The sequence below is a fragment of the Aquarana catesbeiana genome, linkage group LG01, assembly GCF_042186555.1.
Source record: "Aquarana catesbeiana isolate 2022-GZ linkage group LG01, ASM4218655v1, whole genome shotgun sequence".
NCBI classification, from domain to species: Eukaryota; Metazoa; Chordata; class Amphibia; order Anura; family Ranidae; genus Aquarana; species Aquarana catesbeiana.
The window spans coordinates 338,052,329-338,067,924 of NC_133324.1; the positions used below are offsets into that span (position 1 = coordinate 338,052,329).

The 15,596-nt window shown below is 39.8% G+C and overlaps 1 protein-coding gene across 1 annotated transcript in view; it reads left to right on the forward strand.

Moving 5' to 3' along the window:
• Nucleotides 1-10,666, forward strand: part of LOC141145315 (ubiquitin carboxyl-terminal hydrolase CYLD-like) — a gene marked incomplete in the record, with an annotated part of 61,243 nt that extends 50,577 nt beyond the window's left edge. Inside the window, 4 exon segments of the mRNA XM_073631894.1 lie at nucleotides 370-475; nucleotides 4,191-4,309; nucleotides 4,806-5,013; nucleotides 9,141-10,666. Of these exon segments, the coding sequence (XP_073487995.1) occupies nucleotides 370-475; nucleotides 4,191-4,309; nucleotides 4,806-5,013; nucleotides 9,141-9,325 (618 nt within the window).
• Between the last annotated feature and the right edge of the window lie 4,930 nt (nucleotides 10,667-15,596).

Here is a 15,596-nt window from a genome sequence, read left to right on the forward strand (position 1 = left end):
AGGTCAGTCACCAAATCTGAATCAAATAGAACACATTTGCGATGTGGTAGAAAGGATGATTTGCAGCATGGATGTGCAGCTGACAAATTTGCAGAAATTGCGAAACATAATCGTGTCAAAAAGGACCGAAATCTCAAAGGAATATTTGTGGAATCCATGCCTGTTTTGAAAGAAAAGTGAGGCATGACCAAATATTAGTATAGTGTTCCTAATAAATTGCTCAGTGAGTGTATATCCACATCAAAACTATAACTTGGCTTGTTGTTGGTATTACTGCCTCTTGGCATTGAGGTTTTGGGTTCTGCTACCACCTGGATGGATGGATGGTGTCAATCATTTATGTAATTATTGCTTCTGTCTATGTGCCAGGTTCCATCTTGCCTCATCATTCAGATGCCCAGAGATGGAAAGAACAAGATGTTTCCAAAAATTATTCCAACTCTGCAATTGGACATCACTGATCTCCTTGAAGATGGTAATTAAAAATTATTATGTTACAAACTGAGAAAGAGAGGTGCCAATGTTCAAAAATTGGAGCAAAATTGGAGCTGTTACCTATACTGATCGGTTTGATTCGTTGTTTATTTTATAGCTAAGAAAGAATAAAAACAAGAAAATCAATAGAAGCAAAATATTAGAGTTTGAGTAGTTACCGCCTCCCCTTAAAGCAGAGATTTTCAATGGGTGGGGATGCGTGAGAGATGTCAGGAGGGCAAAAGTTACGACTGTACTGTTATTGTGACTTTTTTCTTTTTCCAGTTTTTTTCTGCAACCTTTTATTGAGTTTACATACGGTAAATACAGATTTAACAGTACTTCCCTAAGAACAAAGAGTGGAAAGCAGATAAATGGATCATGGAAACTGTACAAACAGCAAAGGGTCAACATTTTATAGAGTGCCAATTTTATGGCTCAGAGAGGATCTTATCAGGGGTGCAATTATCATAAAAGAAAAGAGGCCACAACACACTCTATCAGGCCACAATGTAGCAGGTTACGAAGGGGTCAGCTGTAGTGTAAGAAGAAGTGGCCCACTGTCCCCAAAATTTACCAAAAAGAGCCAGATGGCTTCTGTCATTTGTAGAGCAGGAGAAAAGAGTTAAAGTCTAATGCCACTTTTTGCATCATGTTACTCTCGTATTTAGGGTATAACGTGGTGCAAATGGTGGGACCCACAGCCCCCCCGTGACAGTAAGAGTGGGTTCTTCACCTCCCACAGCAAATGAATTTGAATTTGAAGAATTTGCACGCATTGCTTTGCAGGCTCCTATGCAAAAAAGTAATAATGCAATTTTTTTTCCCTTTTCTGTAAAGGATGGACTTTGCCTTTTAATCTGACGTATTCACAAAGAAATTAATAGAGGATGAGGGGTTCTTCCAATTATGAGGGATATACTTTTTAGCATAAAAATACCATGTACGTAAATACCTTTTACAATATAATCTTAAAGGAGATGTCCCCAAAAAGGCCCAAAAGGCATGTTTTCAGTGACAGGATATTAGGTAGGACAAATGATTTACAAATGAATGAAGTAGTCAGATGGCATAAGTCAAAGATGGAGCTCTATTCCCAGACAGTGTGAAAAAATAGGCTTCTTTCAGAAAGTCCTTGAAGCAGTACTTATGAGCCTGTAAACCTAGAGAATACAGTTTTAATGGAGTGCAGTAAATCCGATGAAAAGGTTTGAATTGCATTGTTTTGATGTGTGTGTTTTTATGTATATTTCTTTTTACCACCTTCTTTCCATTTCCATTTTCGTCTCAATGTTCAGTATGTTTTTTTTTTTTTTTTTTTTTTTCCTGTCTTTAATATACATTTTTGTTTTTGGAGAACATTTTTGATTTGGACAAAGCAATGAAAATGTATTTGAGATTTAAATGGAGTTTACTGTACATGGCAGAGACAGAGATGATTACATATTCATTATTTAACATCTGAGGAAATACAAAAAAAGAAAGCACGTGCATCTTCATTCAAATGCAGCTAAATGCAAGGAAAGGAAAAAATATGTTTCCAATAGGAGCTGTGCACACAATACATTCTATTGTAATGTGTTTTGTATGCTACAATTTTGGTGCATATTTATAATATTAAAGCTGAACACCAGGCAAAGGGCTAAAACGGATATAAGGCAGCTGTTTTATTAAATAAATGTATTTGTCCAGTTCTGAGACTTGCACAGCTGTACCAACGGAGCACAGCCTGTCTGGTGGGGCAGGAGACCTGATTTTTCTCTGCTGCATTTAAAGGTTAAGTTCACTTCTGTGATCATGTTACACCCATATTTAGGGTATAAGATGTAACTTGTCAAGCATCTGTCCTCCCCGATTCCTACTCCTTGTCACAGCGGGCGGCTGGTCTTCTCTCCCCACCCCCTGTCACAATTCAAAAAGCGCCGCCGCATCTATTTACAGAGTTCTGTGAAATAATGAACTGCACGTACTCAATGAACTACCAGGGTGCTGATGAACGCTCTAGGTAGTTCACTGATCTTCCCATCGTTCAGTAACTGCCTGCCCAATTCAGAGGTACGGGCAGACAGCTACACAGACAGTTTTTAAGCCTGACACTGCACCCACCAGTGGCTGCCCATCCATTAGGGGCACCTGGGCGCCTTCCCCTCTCTCCTCGCCACCCCCTATATGCATAATGGATAGATTTATGCATAGCATGAATCTATCCATGAGAGCCATCCCCTATTCATGCGTCCCCCCCTTTCAGGGCACCAGGTGCATGAATTACAGCGGCCAGGTTTTTGTTTTTGAAGCACCTGATTAGAGCCAGAGGCTCTAATAGGTTCCGAAATAGGGTGGGCTCGGGTCGCAGAAGATGCATCCTTAGCCCACCAAGGTGTGTTACAACAGGGAAAAAATATTTCTCTGTTGAAACACCGATTCTCAATCCGGCCAGTCAGAAGCGGGTGTGAGACCTGTTTTCCAATTGGCCCAAAAAAGAAGACTCCTGTTTGGCCGCTGAGGAGGAGGGAGGAAACGGAAGCCGTCGCCATGATGACCAGGAGAGCAGGAGGCCGCCACCTCCGCTGAGCAGGGGATGTCGCCGGTGATGGAGTAAGTGCTACCTACCTACGGACCGACGGGGGGGTTGGCATACTGTTTGCCGGCCCCCCCCAAAAAAAAATTCTACTGGCACCCACAATCTGCTGATCGCAGGTGCAATGCTTTACAGGTTCCTAAAAAAAAAATGAATAAATGCATATTTTTTTTACCTGCAAAAAAATTTGCATTTTTTTATTTTTTTTTAAAAGGTGAACTTTAACACATACAGGTCTTGTCCCTCCTCCTGCCTGTGATTGGACCATGAGAGGAGAAGCAGCACACTGGTATTTTCATCTCTCTATCAATCTGCTGTCTCTTCCTTGTTGACACCACAGTTTAAAATGCTGCTCCTCCCTGTCTCAGTCTGAGGTTGGCTGTACAATGGTTTGCAAGAGGTTGATGCCACGTTGAATGTAGGTACTTACTGTACATTGTTTAAATTAACAAATACATTTAAAAATATATTAATAAATACAGGGCTGTATTAACCTTTTTGCTGCCACCGATATAAGGCTTACATCAGCAGCAGTGGCTGGTGTTGCACACGTTCCCCCCGCTGCTACAGCCAGATAGAGGGGAAGAGACCAATGAATGTACGTTCACTCACCTCCCCAAGCTAGTAAGAACTCAGAAGTGACAAGGATTATATTAATTCCAGTTTCAAGTGCACTTTCTCCAGCTGCTGTGGCCAAGGAAGAAACCTAACCTTCATCCCTCCCAAAAAAATGTGCACTTGCAACTGCCACCATATTTTTCAGGATCCCCCGATTTCAGAAAATGTATAATGTTTGGGGTGTTAACTAATCTTCAAGCCTAAAATGTGCGCTTTTACTATGTGTGTGTGTGTGTGGGGGGGGGGGGGGGCACAAAAAAGGCTCTAGTAGTGAAAAAGGGTTAATTTGAGTCTTGTTTTTGTTGCTTGGCGTTCAGCTTGCTCATATCATATGTTGCTACTGGCAAGAAAGTTGCAGTGTTGCAAAATCCTCACGCTTTTGTTTACCAGCCTTGTTAGTGTTTGCTTGGCATTCAGATTCTGGTAATAAATGTCTTGACATGCTGTGCATATTTTTAAAGCTCAAAATAACATTACGAAATCCCGAATTTTAATATCGGTTTCCTTCTCTTATCCACAGCCCCAAGGCAATGCTGTATTTGTCAGTCCCTGGCAGTAGTGGAGTGTCTGGACTGTTATGAGGACACAGGGATCACACCAGGTCACATAAAACAATACTGTGCAATCTGCAGTACACAGGTATAACATTCATGATCTCCTGTCAGGAAAAGTTTCATTTCTAGAAGTGTCTGGAGTTCATAGCAACCACTTCAGGTTTTCTTTTCAAGATCCAGAAAATGACATTCTGAACCTGATTGGTTGCTTTGTGTGACAGAGTTCTTTATTTCAGACCCTATTGCCCCGTACACACTATCAGAAATTCCGTCAGCAAAAGTCGGATGTGAGCTTTTGGTCAGAAATTCTGACCGTGTATATGCTCCATTCCAGCCAGCAAAAGATTGAGAGCATGTTCTCTATTTTTCGGTTGGAAAAAGTTGAGGTAGTGTTGTATGTCACCGCGTTCTTGACGGTCGAAAGTTCACACTTTTGTGTGACCGTGTGTATGCAAGGCAAGCTTGAGCGGAATTCCGTCGGAAAAACCATCCAAGTTTTTTCTGATGGAAATTCCACTTGTGTGTACAGGGCATTAGAGGCAGAGTTTTGGTGTTCTAACATGAGATTTTCTTTTGAACAGGTTCATCTTCACAAAAAGCGCTGCAGCCATCATCCCAGGGAGCTGTGTTTACCTAAAAATCTGAATGAACAGGCTGTGTTCCAGAGACAGTATTTGCAGCTCTTTGCTGTCTTATGTATAGAAACTAGCCATTATGTCGCCTTTATTAAACTGAATTCCCAGAAACTGCCTCTGTGGGCTTTCTTTGACAGCATGGCTGACAGAGAAGGTGGGTTATATTTGTTTGTGATTTGTGTTTTCAGTCCCTGTATTTGTTTATTTATTTGATTTATTTTATTTTTTATTTAGTTAAAAAAAAAAAAGGTAAGTAAAAGTATATGTGAACCCTGTAAAACAACCCATTCAGTTTAAAATAGAAATGAAAGACAAAACACTTGTGTATAGATATAAAAAAAAAAATGATGAAGACCCTTTTTTTTTTTTTTTTTTTTTTTTTTTATTCTTTATAAGTGATCACATAATCTCATAATTCTCAGCTGCATAAGATGCTTAGAGAGCTAGGGGTGAAGAAAGGGCAGTATACTGATCTTCCCAGTGAAGAGCTGTGCAGGGGGCATGTTAGAAGAAGTCTGACCATTAGAGCATTGGCAGGCTGTTCTCCCAGCACAACCAGAAAACGGACTATGCTGGGAAGGTTGTGGCTGTAATACCTAGCATGGTCAGTTTGAAATAGGAAAGAGGACCAGGTATTTCACACACAGGAAGAAATCCAAAGAGAACATGATACTTTTTAACACAAGTACATGGTACAACGAGTACATATCAGGAGTAGGAAATATTGGGGTAACATTCTTTAATGCAAGCAAAGGTGTTTATCACATACTTTCAAATCTAATAATATTAGAGTGTAATGAAATCTACCGATTTAACAGTTTCCTCAAACAGCTACATTTAAGATGTGCTGTGAATGATAACTGTCACAATGGACCGTCAAGTCATCAAATGGCTGATGTCATAGTTGATCACATGTGGAGCACTGGGGTTACTACAGATCAAACAGAGGCATACATGACAACTTATTTTGCTGTAAGGGATAGAAGAGTTTAGTTAGAAGAGCAGGCTTGTGACATTCCTTGGAGACGAAAATCTGTTACTGCAGAAAGTAGATTAATACATACTAATATGTACAGTGCCTTGCAAAAGTATTCACCCCCCTTGGCGTTTTACCTATTTTGTTACATTACAGCCTTTAGGACAATGACCCCAAACACACTGCTAAAGCAACACTTGAGTGGTTTAAGGGGAAACATGTAAATGTGTTGGAATGGCCTAGTCAAAGTCCAGACCTCAATCCAATAGAAAATCTGTGGTCAGACTTAAAGATTGCCGTTCACAAGTGCAAACCATCCAACTTGAAGGAGCTGGAGCAGTTTTGCAAGGAGGAATGGGCAAAAATCCCAGTGTTAAGATGTGGCAAGCTCATAGAGACTTATCCAAAGTGACTTGGAGCTGTAATAGCCGCAAAAGGTGGCTCTACAACGTATTGACTTTAGGGGGTGAATAGTTATGCACATTGACTTTTTCTGTTATTTTGTCATATTTGTTGTTTGCTTCACAATAATAATAAAAAAAAATCTTCAAAGTTGTGGGCATTTTCTGTAAATTAAATGATGCAAATCCTCAAACAATCCATGTTAATTCCAGGTTGTGAGGCAACAAAACACGAAAAATGCCAAGGGGGTGGGGGGGGGTACTTTTGCAAGGCACTGTAGCTGTGACGGAGGGAAAGAAACATACCCTTTACTTTAATCATCTACAGAATCTTCTATGGATTCAATTACCCCCTGCTCATCATGCATGGACTATGTGCATATAAGCTACTCCACTGCTTATAATGGTGTAGTCTTGTCATTCATGAGCCTGGCTTACCAATTCCACTATTTTGTAGCTTACTGGTTACACCTGCAAGATTCACACATATTTTGGGTCACTGCTTGTTTCCTCTTTCACCGCTCTCACATCACATTTTTGGTTTACTGAACTATGTGATGTACTTGTTAAGCATAGACATTTAGGTCGGTTTCTCACTGATTAGCTGCGGTTTGGTTGCAGTGTAGGTATTCCAGCAGTTTTTGTGCCGGTAACCTGCACCTCCCCATAGACTTTTATTAGGTCATGCGGTTTAGATGCATTTTCTGAAAGCATTACATACTTGTAATTGGGGATGCACGGATACCAGTATCGGTGTAGATACCGAGTATTTTCACGAGTACTCATGAAAATGCTCCGATACCCGAAACAATACTTTGCTTAGCGATTTGAGCCCATCCAAAATGAAAGGCCTCAAATGGCACTGCAAAGAATCACATGTGATTTGAATAGGAGGGCGGTGCGATTCCTGTCCAAATCGCATGCAGTTTCCCGCACTGCTCCTCTGTGAACCCTGCCTTAGATAACTATGACAAGCCTGGGTTCCCACTGGAGCGGTTGAGGAAACCGCATGCGATTAGAACAGGAATCGCACCACATTCCTATTCAAATTGCATGCTATTCTTTGCAGTGTGATTTTAGCCCATTCATTTTGTATAGGCTCAAATCGCTAAGCAAAGTATTGTTTCGGGTATCAGAGCATTATCATGAGCATGAGTACTTGTGAAAATATTCGGTATCTGTACCAATACCAATATCGGTGCAACCCTACGTGTATTGTAATATGACTCCCGTATGTCTCCTGTCATGCAGGCAGCTGGACCATGGAGAAATTTGCAGGGATGCCCAGGAAAGATACAGAGCATCCCTGTAGTGAAGATTTCTCCAGGATCCAACTGCCAACATAGGACATACCTCATCACAGGGGAGTATGTCACTAAAGATGTAGAGAAAAAAAATGCTAAGCTTCAGCTTTAATTTCGGGCACTGTGTCTGCCTTTTTAAAGCGTCTGTAAACCCTTATACATAAGTTGTCTCTTCTCTTCTCTTGAATTGATAAAACTTGTCTGAGAGTTCAGAGAAAAAGTAGACAGAGAGCTGAAGTTACACTCTGCAGAGCTCAGTGAGGAGTGCTGATTGGAGGGAAGGGACCCCCCCCCCCCCCCCCCCACCTTCATACAGGAACAGAACTGAGGCTTCCAATCAGTTGGAGATCCCTCCCCGTCACCTTTTTTTTTTTTTTTTTTTTTTTTGTGTCAGAAAAACTTGTGATTCATGCTGATGATGCATAGGGATGAAGCAGCAGACAGAAATAATACTCACTAGAATGAGAGAATTACAAACTATACAGAGATATGCGTTGTTCATATTTCGTGTCTGAGGTTTACAACCACTTTTTAATTTCAGCCACTGTGTCTGCTCTTAACCGTGCCCAATTCTCATTGCAAACTGCTCTTTACTGATTGAATATGAACTCTGTGCTCCCCCCACAGCCTTTACTGCAGTCTGGGCCAAAAGAGCATGATACAACACTTCCATTGGCCAATCGGCTTCTGACTTCAGATTGTTCAATTAAGCTTTGAAAAAAAAACAAAAAACCTGGAAGCGGATTAGTTTCTATGTAGAGCTGCACCTGATTTGTTACCCTCTAGTTTTAGTAAATCAACCCCACTGTATGTAAAATGACTTTATGCCACCCTTTTTATTTTAGTAAGAAAAATTGGTAAATCTTATCTCTGCCACATTTAGTATTTGTTCCTTCTCTGACTACTCCTCTTCTGCACCTGTAGAAGTTCTCTTCCCTGATATCCTGAGTGTATATAATATATATATACACACACAGAAATATATGACCCCTATACAAAGTATCTGTATCTCAGATTTGTACAGAAATAGAACACTCTCTCATATATAATTCAGTACATACTCTTGTATAAAGAATGTACCACATTTACACTGTACATTTACTAAGTAAAAATATATAACTAGGGTTTTTGGTTCGAATCCCAACCACGACACTACCTGCACAGTGTTTTCATGTTCTCCCTGTGGCTGTGTGGGTTTCCTTTGGGTGACCTGGTTTCCTCCCACACTCCAAAGACATGCTGGTAGGTTGATTGGCTCCTGTCTAAAATTGGCCCTATTATGTATATGAATGTGACTTGGGGACCTTAGATTGTCAGCTTCTTGAGGGCAGGGACTGATGGGAATGTATAATAAATAAGTAAAGCACTGCATAAATGTATCCCGCTATAGAAGTACCTGTAGTAATAATAATATAATAATTTATCAAAATATATGTGACTCTCATACAGATATAATACACACAGAAACACATATACAGTACCTTATGAATGCAAGTAGTACTTTTTTTTTTTTTTTTTCTTTTTTTTTTGTTTTTTTTTGTTTTCTTTAGTATTGTTTTATACACATTTAACAATTTACCTGTCTTGTGGACTTTAACAGGAGGACAGAATGGATTTAACATTCCCAGGGTGATTCCCTGCCCAAAGGTGACAGAGTACCTGGAAATGAGCCCTGAAGAGCTCCAGCGGGAAGACCCAAGGATCATGCCAGCATATGTCCACCGGTTACTTTGCGATTCTTATATGTGTTTATATTACAGTCCCGACCTTAGCCTTTACAAATAACAGAACAGCAAGCTCTGATGACTGATTTATTGAAGGTTTCTAGATTGATGCCAGTGAAAATGTCAGAGAAACTTAGTAAATCAGTTATGTTTTATGATAATATATTGTACACGGGTACTGAATATGTGCACTTTAGCTACCTCTAGGCAATACTGGTAATTAACAGTGCCCCACAGCAATATATTTATAGGTCTCCTTATGTGCATTTTAAAAGGGGGTTTCAGCATCACCAAGAAAGCCCCCTGGCAGCCTCTAAGCTGAGCAAAAGCCCCTATGGAAAACTCCTTATTAAGGGATCTGTAGTGTTTTTTTTTCCAAGCAAATTTGCATTTTAACTTTATTTGTAAAATATTTACTGGAAAGTTTGTTTTCATGTAGCTTAGAGTGGATGTAAATCCTAAATGAATGACATTTAGGGGTGGATTTACTAAAGGCCAATAGACTGCCCACTTTCAAGTGCAGTTGCTCCAAAGCTTAGTAAAGGAAGGTAAACTTTGCTGACTTCCATCATCCAATCATATTCAAGCAAAAATTATTATTTTTTTTTAATTATTCTTTGCAAAGTAGAGCTCCCTTTCATTTGCTAAGCTCCGGAGCAACTTCACTTGCAGAGTACATAGTTTGTCTAGTAAATCCAACCCCTTCGTCTACTAAAGCCACCATTTATCCTAAAAAAAAAAGTTTATTTTAACCTTTCTTTTTTATCCACTGTTGCATCTCAGTGCTGCTGGTTTCCTGCAGGCTTTTTGCATGAAATTCCTGTTTACATGCATGTGCTGCATTTCTCCTGGTGGGTTTTTTGATTGTGACAACAGTGGACCATGCCTACCTAATGTGTCTCAAACAGCCACTTGTAGTCTCCATCAGAATTCTATGTAATAGGGTGACCACCCTGGAGCACAATTGAGAGACAGGTACCTACCACTGCACCCCATAACAGGAAGTGCCTAAGCAAGCATCTTCATGGCAGAATCACCAGGTATTCTTTTAATAAAAACGGTATATTTCAAAATATTGAAAGTTATTAATATGCTAAAGCATATGTCAGGTTTTAGGGGTTGGGTTTACATACGATATACTTTAATTGTTTATTCCTAAAATAATGTTTCATGCAAATTTCATGTATAGTAAATACATTCTTAATAGTGATATGTATATCACTAAATGTTGTTGGCAAAATCCAGATATAAGGATTAAAAGTGTTCAGACCATAGCAAATATGGCTGTCATATGTACATAGGTATTTACAAATATTATTAAAAAAATAGATTTTTTTAAAACGTTGGCACTTATTGATTTAATTATTATCATAATAGCTTATTTACCACATTATTAACCAGGTTTGCTTATTTATGTTAAATACCATAAAAAGGTTATGGCTTCCCGTAGCCTCCCTGGCGGTTTTCCCGAGTGTGGCTCGGGGTTAAAATTCAGTACCATTAGCGGTAACCCCGAGCCACACTCGGGATCGCATTGCAGGATCCTGGGGCGGCGTTACTTACCTTGTCCCCGGGATCCTGCGATGTCCCCCGCAGTGTCCGAGGGCTCCGTCCTCCTCCGAAGCCTCTCCGTGCCAGGCTCCGTTCCCTGCGAGCGGCGCGACGCACGGGGGCGGAGCCTGGCGGCAAATTCAAAAAACTGTCAAAATCATAACACATACAGTACTGTAATCTTACAGATTACAGTACTGTATGAAATGATTTCACATCCCTTTTGTCCCCAGTGCTCTGGCCCATGCCCTGCATGCAGTTTTACATGATATACACTGTTCTTTCTGCCTGGAAACTGGAGATTGTCCATAGCAACCAAAAAGTGTCCCTTTACGTCAAAAGTGGCTTTAGACCAGCTAGAAAACAGCGATAGTAAATTAGAACACTTGCAGAATTGAGCGATAGTGAATTGTGGGGAAATTTATTTTATTACTATTTTTTTAAATTTTTTTTAATTATTTATTTTTATTTATTATATTATAATTTATGTTTTTGTGTTTCAAACTTTATCATACCCGGGATATCTACTAGACTCTGGTTTGGACAGATTTAAGTGTGTTATTGTTAAGATTTACAGACCTACAATATAAAACGCCAAATTTCCATGCAAAATAATGGTACCGCTTTCAGCACCTAAAATCCGAAATAATCATACCGCCAGGGAGGTTAAAAGGACAACCCTATCAGAAGAACAATGCTACCGTTACCTAATCAGTGCAAGAAATGTAGCAGGAGGTAGTATGCGCTACCAGGTACATGGTTTTTATATGGTGTAGGTGCTATAAATAATAAAGGGCTGTTAGGGCTGGTTCATTGGGGGTCCTTTTTACACCTATGTGCTTACTAAAATGCGGTATGACAATGGACTGTGCATTGGCATTCATTTTTAATAGCACACCAACATACATTCATGGAGTAAATAAACACCCCTGCCCTTCAACTAGAAAGAAAGTTGTTTTTTTTTTTGGCCCATGTACATATGTTGAGGGCCCACAAAAATGTATGGCAAATTGTGAATGAGCTCTAAAACCAGGGAAAGAAATGGGGCCACCAAAGTCATATTGATGTATATACGTTTTTTAAGATAAGAAAAGTAAAACCCTATGGATTGTGTTGGTGGCGGCTTCCTTTTTCATCTGTGGTGTGAACCACATTGTAGTTCCAAGGATCCTATTTGGCATTAGCACCCATAATGGATTAGCTAGGACCTTGTGTAGAAATAAATGTTTTCAGTATCATCTGACAGAGCTTTGAAGTCAAGGTATACCTATTGTATCTCAACGTTTTGTCTGATGCTCCTTTCCATCTGTGGGGCTGATTTAATTTTATTTTTTTTCTGGTTAGGACATATTTTCTGTGTACATAGTCTGCTCTGCTCCTGGGCTTTGAATCCTACAGGCTGATATTGCAATAGTTCTGCCCTTATGGGAAATACCTCAGTGGATGACTTTGGGCTGGTTCCCATTTTTGTACATTCCTTGTGTTTCTGACCAGTCTCCGGGCTTTGCAAAGTATACATATTCAGAAAATAAAATTCATCATGCTAGTATAATATACTGTATGTATTAAGGATGCTTTCTGAATAAATCAACACCATGCCTGCCTTATAAATAATAAAATATTTAATTAGGTAGTGTTGAAGTGCAGTATGGAATTTCACAAACGGCATAATATAAATATATTCTGTAAAAGTGGTGCAGATATTTCATATCACATGGACATGCTCAACATTTCTTGCAGCTGGATTATTAATACATGTACAGACCTCATACATTTATATTTACTAGGTCAATACCTAGTAATGAAAAATATATGTAGTGAAGCGCGCTAATCTATTAAATATCTAATAAAAGTGCAAATTACAAACCACCAGATTTACTCCAATGGGGCATATACAACAATTAAAATAATACCAAACATAACATCTGCTATGCAAAGTAAAATATATAAAGTGAATTGAATAAGTGCAATTGAACAAAAGTCCTGTATCAAAAATCTCAATCAAAAACACGAGTCCAAAAAAGAAAAACGTCCAATATGTTCAAGTATTCAAGGTGACTTTTCCAATGCTTGAGTGAATAGGGAAATCCTCCACCAACACCGAGCAAACAGCCTACTCACCAGATGGAGATGATCCCCATTACAGAGATCATAAATAAACGCCTTTTAGGTTATCAAACTGCTTTCAGGAATCCGTCACTGCCGATCCAGATAGTATCTCCAATAAAAGGGAAGGCCATGCATATCCAGATTAGATATAGGATGAAACACAATCTCCCATGGTGAAGTATGTCAAAAAATGTGGTTTATTGGCCACCCCCGATCCATACCTAGTAATATCTTGTAAGTACTGGTGGTATGTGTATGCATATGGCCCTACTGTCCTCTCTCTGCCTCTAGGAAAAAATGTATGTTTTAATAAATAGATTTTACCTTGGCAGCCAACAACAAATACACTATTTAAGCTGGAAATCACAATGGCTACATACAGTATCTGGGAGTATTACTTGTGATCATAGCTTACTGCTGAACATTACAACCGGATACAGTAGATTATAAACCGTACATACATGTGCAAGCCAGAAAACAGCTCACCACTAACAGCTTGGACAAACAAAAGGATATATACACGCATCGGCCACTTTATTAGGTACACCTGTTCAATTGCTTGGTAACACAAATTGCTAATCAGCCAATCACATGGCAGCAACTCAATGCATTTAGGCATCTAGACGTGGTGTAGACAACTTGCTGAAATTCAAATCGAGCATCAGAAAGGGGATTTAAGTGACTTTAAACGTGGCATGGTTGTATTTCAAAAACTGCTGATTTACTGCGATTTTTCACGCATAACCATCTCTAGGGTTTTCAGAGAATTGTCCGAAAAAGAGAAAATATCCAGTGAGCAGCAGTTGTGTGGACGAAAATGCCTTGTTGAGGTCTGAGGAGAATAGGCAGACTGGTTTGAGATGATAGAAAGGCAACAGTAACGCAAATAACAACTCATTACAACTAGGGTATGCAGAATACCATCTCTGAACGCACAACACATTGAACCTTAACGCAGATGAGCTACAGCAGCAGAAGAACACACCGGGTGCCACTCCTGTCAGCTAAGAACAGGAAACTGAGGCTACAATTCACACAGCTTCATCAAAGTTGGACAATAGAAGATTAGAAAAACAGAGCAGAATTCATCTCTAGCTGATCCATTAGCTGAAATCGAATTTATCTTATTTTCGCTTTGCACATCAGTATATAGCATTATGTTAGGCTGGGTTTACACCTGTGTGATGTGATAACACGCGGGTTGCAGTGCGTTATGTTATCGCAGCCAATTCATTTGGATGGGCTGCCTGCCACATCTAAAATGACACTAAAAGAAGCGCATAACCTTTTTTTATTTGAAAATTAACGCTGCACTAAAAAGCATGATAAGCTGGTACCATGCGTTGTGGTGCAATGCAACACGTGTGATGACTAGGTGCGTTGGGGTGCCATTAAGAAAAAAATGGTATTGCATTGATTTACTAAAACTAGAGTGTGCAAAATCTGGTGCAGCTGTGGATGGTAGCCAATCAGCTTCTAACTTTATCTAGTTCAGTTAAGCTTTGACAAGAAAACCTGGAAGCTGATTGGTTTCTATGCAGAGCTGTACCAGATTTTGCACTCTCTAGTTTAGTAAATCCACCCCGATACATTGCAAGTATAAATAACATTCAGCCATGTGCACTTGGTGGGTCTTTTTTTTATTGTGAGCCACAGCCAGACCTTTGCAATGAATGCTATAGATCCTTTAGCAGTAAAACTGCTTCCATACAAATCTTCAGCGTAAGTACTAAGTATAATATACACTCACCGGCAACTTTGTTAGGTACACCTTCAGTACTGCCCTAATTCTTTGTGGCATAGATTCGACAAGGTGTTGGAAACATTCCTCAGAGATTTTGGTCCATAGTGACATGATAGCATCACTAAGTGGCTGCAGATTTGTTGGCTCCACATCCATGAGGCGAATCTCCCATTCTACCACATCCCAAAGGTGCTCTATTGGATTGAGATCTGGTGATTATGGAGGCCATTGGAGTACAGTGATCTCATTGTCATGTTCAAGAAACCAGTAGTGAGATGATTTGAGCTTTGTGACATGGTACTGCTGGAAGTAGCAATCAGAAGATGGGTACACTGTAGTCATAAAGGGATGGACATGGTCAGCAACAATATTCAGGTAGGCCGTGGCATTTAAATGATGCTCAATTGGTACTAAAGGGGCCCAAAGTGTGCCAAGAAAATATCCCCCCACACCATTATACCACCAGCCTGAACCGTTGATACAAGGCAGGATGGATCCATGCTTTCATGTTGTTTACACCAAATTGTGACCCTACCATCTGAATGTCACAGCTGAAATCGAGACTTATCAGACATCTGCTGCAGTGGTTTTCTCTCCTTTTGTTCTGTGGTTAAGCTCAAGTTGCAATACACACAAGAGCTCTTTTTACCTGCCAAAGGATCTGTCTAGCCTGTTTTAGGCTTTACATAGTCCTGCCAGGCTGTACAGTCAGGTTGATGACCTTTTTTTTTATTTACTGCCATTAAGCAATAAAGCTATGTTACCTTCCTGCCCCCAGCTTAAAGTTAAATAATTAAAAAGAAGCAGTCTATTTCACTGCTCATTCTGCTCTCTCCTCCTTTCAGCTTGCTCACAGTCAATACATGTACATCTGACACACCAGATTGGTTCCTTGAGCTGCAACTCACTCTTCTAGTCTGAGTTCTGC